At 49.8% G+C, this 9999-nt stretch overlaps 1 protein-coding gene across 2 annotated transcripts; it reads left to right on the top strand.

The window, feature by feature from the left end:
* Positions 1-3602: 3602 nt before the first annotated feature.
* Positions 3603-9748, top strand: Nmur1 (neuromedin U receptor 1). 2 transcript variants are annotated; one of them, XM_017596633.3, is made up of 3 exons: positions 3603-4412; positions 6500-7355; positions 7690-9748. In XM_017596633.3, exons 1-3 carry the CDS (start codon positions 4404-4406, stop codon positions 8067-8069), a joined length of 1245 nt encoding a protein of 414 aa, XP_017452122.1. In that variant the 5' UTR covers positions 3603-4403; the 3' UTR covers positions 8070-9748. The 2 variants fall into 2 exon arrangements, with proteins under 2 accessions (XP_017452122.1, NP_075588.2); NM_023100.2 differs by lacking the exon at positions 3603-4412 and adding an exon at positions 5097-5130 and having other exon boundaries at positions 7690-8512.
* The last annotated feature ends 251 nt before the right edge of the window (positions 9749-9999 follow it).

Genomic DNA, 9999 nt, shown 5'->3' with positions numbered 1-9999 from the left:
TCCACTCTTCCTGCTCACCACAGTCTCCTGACAGACCCTTCTTCTCACATCAATCTACTTTGGGAACGAAGAGGGAAACCTTTGGGTTCTTTTCTTGCTTTGGAAGAAAACTATTAAAACACACTTCCTGTCTGGTGTGGTAGAAAGCACTTTTAATCCCAACACAAGGAGGCCAGAGAAAGAGCTCTGTGAGTTCAAGCCAGCCTAGCCTACATAGCAAGTTCCAGGCCAGCTACACAATGAGACCCTGGCTAAAATAAAACAAAACAAGCCCCCGCCCCCATCAGTTCCTTTGTGTTCAGGAAATGTAGCAAGATTTTTGAGATATGTGCTGACGTTTATCTGCCAGTTCTGAAATGACTGGTCTACACGCAGTCACAAACCTAGAGGTAGAGCCGTTTGCCACCCAACCTTTCACACGAGGCAACCGAGGCACAGGAAGTCTAAGCAGCATGCTGTAAACATGAAAGATGCTATAGCTCTTGGACTTCTAGAGCCAAGACTGAATGTTGAAGGAAACTAACTTCTCACCCCAATTCCATAGGAAAGGGAACCTGGCTTGTCTCCACACAGGAGCTGCCTCTGGGCCAAGCAAGGAAGTACCAGGCTAGCCCATGGAAGAAGAGCCAGGAACAACACTCAGGAGGGGCAGTTCTGGGGAAAATGGGTAAAGATGCCTACGGAATTCTCTCCTCTCCTCTCCTCTCCTCTCCTCTCCTCTCCTCTCCTCTCCTCTCCTCTCCTCTCCTCTCCCCTCCCCTCCCCTCCTCTCCTCTCCCCTCCCCTCCTCTCCTCTCCTCTCCCCTCCTCTCTTCTTTCCTGCTCTCTCTCCCCTTCCCCCTCCCCCTCTCCCTCTCTCCCTTTCTCTTCCTTCCATTTTTTTTTTTTTTTAAAGGCTGGGCTCTTACACAATTTGACAGGCAAGCTTGCGTGTGCTTATCACTCTAGCTTTTGGGAAACAGAGACAGGAAGATCATAAGTTCAAGGCCAGCTTGGGCTGTACAGAGACTGAAAAGGCTTGGGATGTAGGTTGGTGGTAGAGTGCTTTCTAGAAAATATAGTGCTCAGTTCCTGGCAATAAAAAGTGGAGAAAAGGGCTGGAGAGATGGTTCAGTGGTTAAGAGCACTGACTGCTCTTCCTGAGGTCCTGAGTTCAAATCCCAGCAACCACATGGTGGCTCACAACCATCTGTAATGAGATCTGATGCTCTCTTCTGGTGTGTCTGAAGACAGCTACAGTATACTCATATATAATAAATAAATATTTAAAAAAAACCAGTTAACTTTAAAAAAAAAGTGGAGAAAAGAAAGAAAGGAAAGATAGGGGCTGTAGAGGGTTCAGTGGTTAGAGCACTTGCTACTGTTACAGAGAACCTGGGTTACATGGTCAGCAGTTTCAGAATGCCTCAGAAACATCTATCCTCCTGTTTTGGAATGTTATGTCCTTTTCTGGCCTCTGTAGATATGGCGAATGCATACATGAAGGCAAAGCACTCATACATAAAATAAATAAATCTAAAAACTATTTTTAGATATTAAAAGTCACTTCTTGCCAAGTGTAGCGATAAATGTCTTTAATCCCCGCCCCTAGGGAGGCTGAGGCAGGTTGATCTCTGTAAGTTTGAAGACAGCCTGGCCTACATAAGTTCTAGGACAGGCAAGACTACATAGAGACCCTGTTCAAAACACACAAGCAAACAACTACAAAAAGAAAATAAATCGACACTTTAGAAATGGGAGATTAGAGTTGGAATTGAAGAGTAGAGTCCAGAAGCGATTTAGAAGATAAACATTATATTCGAATCCCATCTTCAGCCCTTAGTGTTAAGGTTCGCAGGGAGATCTCCATGCTTCTCCTGAGTGTTAGACTGTAGGCTTGCATGACCCTGGCTGGGTGTGGAGTGCTTGCCTAACATGCACGGTACCTTGGGTTGAGCCCCAACACCCCACAAACTGGACGTGGTAACATACACTTTGGATACACATCGAGTTCAGCCGGGATTACCTGAGACCCCCCCATCTCAAAACCAAACCAATCTCGCCCACCACCATCACCACCACCACCACCACCACCGTCACCGTGTGAAACTGTTGTACACACACTTCATCTTCAGGGCAGCTGGGAGGAGTGAGTAACTGCCGTCTGCTACTGAAACCAAGCTGCTTGTGAGTCTGCTATTGTGGCCATGATAGGTCCGAATGGACCAGGAAAGGGTTTAACGTCCTGGTTCTCCGGTGTGGCTATCCCTTGTAGTTTTGTGAATGGTTTCTTCTGAGTTTGAACATCTGAGAAGAAATTTACTCTGTTCCTTGAAGGTTGGTGCTTTCCTGGGCTTCTCCTGAGCATTTTTGAAAAATGGTCTCATTTACCTCACAAACCTGTCAGGAAGAGCCCCCCTCCTCCCACAACTCAGCCACACACACACACCAAACAAACAAACAGACAGCACACCTATTAGATCCATGATGCCACCATGGCTATTCACCACTCCCTCCGACTTGGGTGTCTTTGATGACACCTTGAAGCCCCTGGGCAGCATCAACATCTATAGCCTTGCATGGCTGTTTGACTCTGGGCTATCTGATATCTGGAGACAGGATCCTATCTGGTAAGGCAACTGTTTTCTTCCACTCCAGAAGGCCAGAAGCCCCAGTCCCACGCACCCCATATGACTAGAGTACAGAGCCAGGATGGATTTTTATCTGGGCGTAATGTAAAAAATTAAAAGAGAAAATGAAGCACTAAGACACACACAGAAAATCCCTGTGAACAAACAAAGTCTGAGGCCTGGTCTGGGGGGAGGGTAGGGAGGAAGGAGTCATAGTAGGAAGGTAGGGGTGGGGTAAAGAGGTAATGATGAGAGTAAGGGGCTAGGAGAGGGGGTAGGGAGGTAGGGGTGGGATTTTATTCCAAAATCTGACCTGGATTGTAACTTTGGGCATTCATGTATCAGAAGATCCCAAAAGGGGCATTCAGGATGCATATGCCTGAGGTCTGCTGTATGTAGAGACTTAGACTCAAGGGTCAGCCATATTGCCCTGGATAAGTAGGTGCCAAGAGAGCCTTGTGGATAGCCTTTTAGAGCTGGCTCCAGGCCCAGAGTGCCATGAGATATAGTCCCAGGATCACAGAGATCCTGGCATTTTCTGTTTGCCCCAGTGTGAGATGCCAAATGTCCTCCCACTTCGAGTAGAGTTGAGCCTAGTGTACACACTGAGCCCCAAGAGAAGGAAAGGTCACACTTTCTGTCCCTCCAACTCCAGAGGGGTGCGGGTTTTGTTTTGTTCATTTGTTTAGTCGTGTGTTCTGTCCCGTCCCCCTTCCCCCTCCCTACCCATCTTTCAAGATATGGTTCTTTGTGTACTCTTGTCTGTCTTGGAACTCACTATGCAGACCAGGCTGCTGGCCTCAAACCTAGATATCTGCTTGCCTCTGCCTCCCGAGTGCTGGGGCTAAAGGTGTGCGCCAACACTGCCCTCTACCAGGCTTACTTGCCTTCTTTTATTCATAAGCAATTGGGAGCAGGAGAGGAGGTCAGCCTGGAGGCTGAGGTGGGTTCTACTTCAGACCTGAGCTAAGGAAGGCCCCCCCCGCCCCCCGCCCTGTGGTTCTCAGGAAGAGTTGGAGGGCTATGAGCTATGCACTCACTTCAGCTCCAGGAGCCCTACGCATGCACCAAGACTTGACATAGCCTGGTCTACACTGATAGCCACCGACCGCCATGCTCAAGAAATGGATATGCACCCACAAAATCCAAAGAGGCTGCCTTAGGGCTGAGTAGGTAGGAGCAGGTGCTACTGGTTCTGCGGAACACCCTGCCATGTGTTCTCAAGCTTGGATCCTGACCGGGACCCTGGGCAGAGTGTAAACAGAGGCTACTACCGTGAGAACTGAGGGGCCTTCTTTTCAGGGCTGTCCTTTAGCAGGATGGCTGAAGATGCTGAGTGAATGGCACAGCCAGCGCTAGGAATGTAATTTGGTGTGAGCCATCTGTCTTCTGTAGGTCATTCTATAGGGAACCATGTCATTCCCCATCCTTCATGGGGTCTGAACGTTTTCAAAAGGCTCACAGGGAGGTGTGGGGAGGGGGGTCTAGAGGTGGGAGCACAGTCAGAAGTGCTCCTTGAACTCTGGGAGGCCTTGGTGAGCTGGTTTTTGAGCCTTGCCATGACTGAACTAGTCCCGGTTGGTCCATCTGCAACTAAGTAGGAAGCTTTCAAAATTCTTTCTCCCAAGGGCTCTGAAGAACAAGTGCCCCTGAGTTCCCCACAATCTCCTTAGCCAGGACTATTTGTTTACAAATGAAGTTCTTAAGAAGCCAGGCATTGAGCGGGGCGGGGTAAAAGAGACATTGTCTTGAGTGAGGGGATGCTGGGAAGCTGACAGAACGTTGAAGACAGAAATGCAGACGGTGAGTGTCAGCTATGACCCCTGTCTAGGCTTTTGTGTTCTCTTTTGAGTGAAGAAGTGGGTCCCGACAATGCTCAGGAAAAGGACCGGTGTGGGAGGAGGTGCTGGAAGGAGAGAGGAGGGTGATTTCCTTGGAGGAGACTAGTGCCTGGACACGGGGTGGGTGGGTGAGGCGCTGGAAACCCCTAATGAGACTGTGGTATGGGGGTGAGGGGGATTGCTATCCTGTGAGTAAACAAGTGGAGTCACGGAGATGAGACTCTCTGGACTGCTGACTTTCAGGGGCTGAAAGGGTGCGTATAAGAAAGTGTCTGAAAATGTGGGTCAGAAAGAATTGCGGGACACAGAACAAGTCGCGCTCAAGTCAGCACGCTGCAGGTTGGCGGGGACAGCACGTTAGACCCAAGTCTCATGGACTTCCTCTCTCAGTGTCATTTTTTTCTCATCTGTAAAATGGGATTGTTGTCCAGAAAAAGGAGACATTCTCAGCTTCGGGTGAGTCCAACAGCTTCCTAATATGGTTTGAATGCAGGTAGGGTCTCTTGTGAATGGTCTTAAGTGCTCCAAGCTCCGGGGTCAGCATTGCCCCCTAGTGGCGATTTTGTGAACAGGCGGAGCAACGGGCAGGCAGGGAGGGCAGCTGCTGTCAGGTCGGCTTCAGTTCAGCATCTGTCGGTGGGAGCCAGGGCGCAGTCAGGACTTCCCCTGCAGAAGGCATGGTAGGTGAGCGGGATATGAGCCCTGACAGGCACGGCTCTCAGGGTGAGATGGGTGGAAACACTCTGTGGGGTACTTGGGGGTTGTTGGAGAGACCTCTCAGCCAGTCAGTTTATTTCTCTTTTTTCTGATGATTGTTGTCCCGGCCCTGCTGCCTGCTGACCCTTTCTCTAGGCACGGGGCACCTCTCTTGAACCTGGGCTGTCACCTGCCCACTCCCAGCTCCTCTCCTTGAGAGTTCCGAGTAGTGAGAACCCTAGGTACAAAGAATATAAAATAATTAAACTGGGAATGATTGAGGTGACAGAAAACAGAACCAAATTTGGGTCAAAGTACAGTTTTTAACTCCTTCACTTAACCCCTACGGTGGCTTTCTCTTCAGCCCAAGGTCATGCACACCTTTCTGCATGTCAGGTCTGCCCTGTGTCAATGGTTTTTGAGGATTAAATACCTGGACCTTTCCACCTGGAGTTGGGAAGGTCAGGTCTGCCCTGGCAGTTACTTTAGGAATCCTGGCTCTTCAAAGACCAAGCAATACTGCTGTTGCACCCACACCAAGTGGCTGTCCTGAAGTCTATCTTGAAAGGGAAACACCTGAAGGAGATAGCCAAGCCTGTTCTTGGAAAAAACTGTCGTTTATTCAAAGGTTTCAGGAGCTCCTGATATTCTCAGCAAAGGTCCAATCTTAACATTTAAAAATTTGTGTGTGTGTGTGTGTGTGCGTGCGCGCACGCAATTGTGTATAGAGGCTAGAGGATAACTCTTTTCGTTGTTTTTTTTATTGTTTTGGGTTTGTTGTTGTTGAAGACACGGTCTCTCTCCCTCTGTAGTCCTTGATGTCCTGGGACTTGCTCTGTAGCCTAGGCTAGCCTCAAACTCACAGAGACCTGCCTGCCTATGCTTCCCGAGTGTTGGGATTAAAACTGTGCACCACCACCGCCCAGACAATTTTTTTAAAGATTTTATTTTATTATATATAAGTACACTGTAGCTGTCCTCAGACATACGAGAGGAGGACATCAGATCCCATTACAGGTGGTTGTGAGCCACCATGTGGTTGCTAGGATTTGAACTCAGGACCTCTAGAAGAGCAGTTCATGCTCTTAACCACTGAGTCATTTCTCCAGCCCCCAATTTTATTATTTTTAAAGTTTGCACTTCGAGTACTTTGCAGTTGAAATGCACTTTATAGAGGGTGGCAGATGCTTTTCTTTCTCAGTGGCATGTGACTTATCAGCCCTCTACCAGGTGGCACTTTCAGTTGACATGACTTAGGACAGAGCTGGGATTACCTAAGTGACTTCTGGGCTTCTTCTCCCCTCTATTCTACATGCTCCTCCCTGCCTCAATTGTTCCTTCTTTCCTGGACAGCTCTCCCCAAATGCTTCAACAGGCCTCTTGTCCTGCAATGACAGTGAGTTCAAGGAGCACTTTGACCTTGAGGACCTGAACCTTACTCATGAGGACCTGAGGCTGAAGTACTTGGGGCCACAGCAGGTAAAACAATTTTTGCCCATCTGTGTCACGTACCTGTTGATCTTCGTAGTGGGCACTCTGGGCAACGGGTTGACCTGCACCGTCATCCTGCGCCAGAAGGCAATGCACACGCCCACCAACTTCTACCTCTTCAGTCTCGCGGTGTCCGATTTGCTGGTGCTCCTGGTGGGCTTGCCCCTGGAACTTTATGAGATGCAGCACAATTACCCATTCCAGCTGGGTGCAGGTGGCTGTTACTTCCGGATACTGCTTTTGGAGACTGTCTGCCTGGCTTCAGTGCTCAATGTCACAGCCCTAAGTGTGGAGCGTTATGTGGCCGTGGTGCACCCACTCCAAGCCAAGTCTGTGATGACACGGACCCATGTGCGCCGCATGTTGGGAGCCATCTGGGTCTTCGCTATTCTCTTCTCTCTGCCCAACACCAGCTTACATGGCCTCAGTCCACTCTATGTACCCTGCCGGGGGCCGGTGCCCGATTCAGTTACGTGTACGCTGGTGCGTCCCCAGTTCTTCTACAAGTTGGTAATACAGACGACCATACTGCTCTTCTTCTGTCTGCCCATGGTCACCATCAGTGTGCTGTACCTGCTCATTGGGCTGAGGCTGCGGAGGGAGAGGATATTGCTCCAAGAGGAGGTCAAGGGCAGGATATCTGCAGCAGCCAGGCAGGCCTCCCACAGAAGTATTCAGCTTCGAGATAGGGAACGCAGACAGGTGACCAAGATGCTAAGTAAGTGCCACTGTTAAGGAGGAAGCTCCACTGAGCTAACTCCCAGTCTGGGGAAGGAATTGAGCTTCCAGGGGGTTTTGTTTGTTTGCCTGTTATTTTGCTTTTGTTTTTCTGAGAAGGGGTTTCTTTGTGTGGCTCTGGCTGTCCTGGAACTCGCTATGTAGACCAGGCTGACTTTGAACTCAGCGATTCACCTGCCTCTGCCTCCAAAGTGCTGGGATTACTACCACCTGGCTCTCCTGCCTGCTTTTCAAGGATGGGAGGATGGTGAGCTGGAGAAGCAAACTCTAAACAGGACACAGATCAGATCGGGCTCTCTTCTCTGTTTTTGCAGTTGCTCTGGTTATAGTATTTGGCACCTGCTGGGTTCCATTCCATGCTGACCGTCTCATGTGGAGTATGGTGTCCCATTGGACTGACGGCCTGCGCCTGGCCTTCCAGTCTGTGCACCTTGCTTCTGGTGTCTTCTTGTACCTCGGCTCAGCGGCTAACCCGGTGCTCTACAACCTCATGTCCACTCGCTTCCGAGAGTCCTTCCGGGAAACCCTGGGCCTTGGGACACGGTGCTGTCATCGCCACCAACCGCGTCACGACTCCCATAGCCACCTTAGGTTGACCACAGTCAGCACCCTGTGTGACAGGAACAGCAGGGATGTACCCCTGGCTGAGAACAGGGATCCAGGGTGTGAGCAAGAGACAGACCCTCCTGAATAAAATCCTGTGGCCTCACCCACAGGGCCAGAGGGCCTCAGACACTCCGGGGGCTACTGGGATAAGCTTAGAAAGGGATTTCTGCCCTGCCACATATTTGAGTGTTGAGGGAAACAGCAAGAAAAAGAGAATTGAACCCCAGTTGCCAAAGACTTGCGTTAAAGGCCTGAAAAGGTGACTCTGCAGTTAAGAAAGCTTGTAGCTCATCCAGAGGACCCGAGTTCAGGTCCCAGCACCCACATGGCAGCTTACAACCACCTGTAACTTCAGCGCTAGGCCCTCTGACACTCTCTCTTGGCTTCTGAAGGCATCTACCACATGCACATGGCACATAGCACACACCCATATATTAAAAAGACCCGGGATTGGGGATTTAGCTCAGTGGTAGAGTGCTTGCCTAACAAGCGCAAGGCCCTGGGTTCGGTCCCCAGCTCTGAAAAAAAAAAGAAAAGAAAAAAGAAAAACCCACATTGATGGGCTCAGTGGTTAAGAGCACTGACTGCTCTTCCAGAGGTCCTGAGTTCAAATCCCAGCAACCACATGATAGCTCACAACCATCTGTAACGAGATCTGAAGCCCTCTTCTGGTGTGTCTGAAGACAGCTACAGTGTACGTATATATAATAAATACATACATAAATAAATCTTAAAAAAAAAAGACCCACATTGAACCAGATATATGCTGTATGTTCCTCCAAACCCATCACAGTTACATAGGGCTTAGCCATTATTCCCCCGGGGATCCCTCTTTCCTCTCAAGCTCATACATGTTTCCATTGGAAACCTACCTGTCATTCTAGTAGTTTCTGAACTTCCATAGGCTCTCCAGCCCTTGCACTATACTTAAGACGGTCTTCCCACCATGACCTTTCCTGGCACTCCTTCTGCACTGAGATCTGGGCCTGATCAAGCTGCCAGGTGGGCAGGGGTTCCAGGGGACCTGAATGTGATCTCTGCCTTTGTCACCATGTTGCTTTGTGGCAACAAGAAAATCACCCTGGCTCTCTAAGAGGCCTTGGTTCCTTGCTCGCCCATGTCACCTTCTGAAGGAACCTTGCTGTGTCGTCTGTGTGTACCACAATGGCTTCGGCTTATCTGCATCACTCCCAGACCCCACTTTCTCTCTGACCTTCTCATGGTCCTGCTCCAAGCTGTCAAGGGCAGGTCCTTTGCTTGTCCTGAAACAGACAGGGCCAACCTATGAGCAGTGCACTCCTGGCAGCCCGCAGACAGGCTGACCTGGCTGCCCCGGTGAACACATGCTAGATCCTGTTAGCCAGGGGATATATCTGGAAGAAGTAGCAGCTACCGTGAGGACCAGAAGTGGCTGTGCAGAGACGGTGTGTTGGTTAATCTGTGTCAGCTTGACAGAAACTAGAGTCACCTGAGAGAAGGAACATCAGCTGAGGATTTACATCTATCATACTGACCCGTGGACATGTATGTGAGACATTTTCATGATTAATACCTGATGTCACAGGACCCCACCCACGGTGGGTGGTGCCACTTCTGGGAAGGTGGTCCCAGGTTGTCTAAGAAAACAAGCTAAGTGAGCAATGAGGAGCGAGGGAGCCAGAGAACCAGATTCCACCCCACCCCCACCCCCGAGTGCTTCTGCTCCAGTTCCTGCCTTAGTTTCCTTTGATGATGGCCTGTAAGTGGAATAAACCCTTTCCTCACCAAGGTGGCTTTGGTCAGTTTTATCACAGCAATGAAAAGCAAGTGAGAGCACGAAGTTCTGTGAAGGGGACTATGGGGTCAAGGACAATACTTCTCTGGCATTTCATGCCATCCTGAATCCCGGGGACAACCTGGTGCTCAGGAGGAACCCCATTAATGGAGGTCCTCATCAATGGATGGACTGTGTCTTGCTGCAAATTGCTGGGTCTTGTTCTGAGACACCTGGTGTCCATAGCTAGGGGCTGCCCAGTGAC

This window comes from Rattus norvegicus, chromosome 9, assembly GCF_036323735.1.
Source record: "Rattus norvegicus strain BN/NHsdMcwi chromosome 9, GRCr8, whole genome shotgun sequence".
NCBI lineage: Eukaryota > Metazoa > Chordata > Mammalia > Rodentia > Muridae > Rattus > Rattus norvegicus.
The sequence above is the reverse complement of the archived record's forward strand: the minus strand, read 5'-3'. Positions and strand labels throughout refer to the sequence as shown.

What these genes read in the sequence shown, in the direction of transcription:
- Nmur1 (XM_017596633.3), top strand. An exon ending in ACAGGTGACCAAGATGCTAA is followed by an intron (nt 7,356 to 7,689) that starts GTAAGTGCCACT and finishes CTGTTTTTGCAG; the next exon opens with TTGCTCTGGTTATAGTATTT.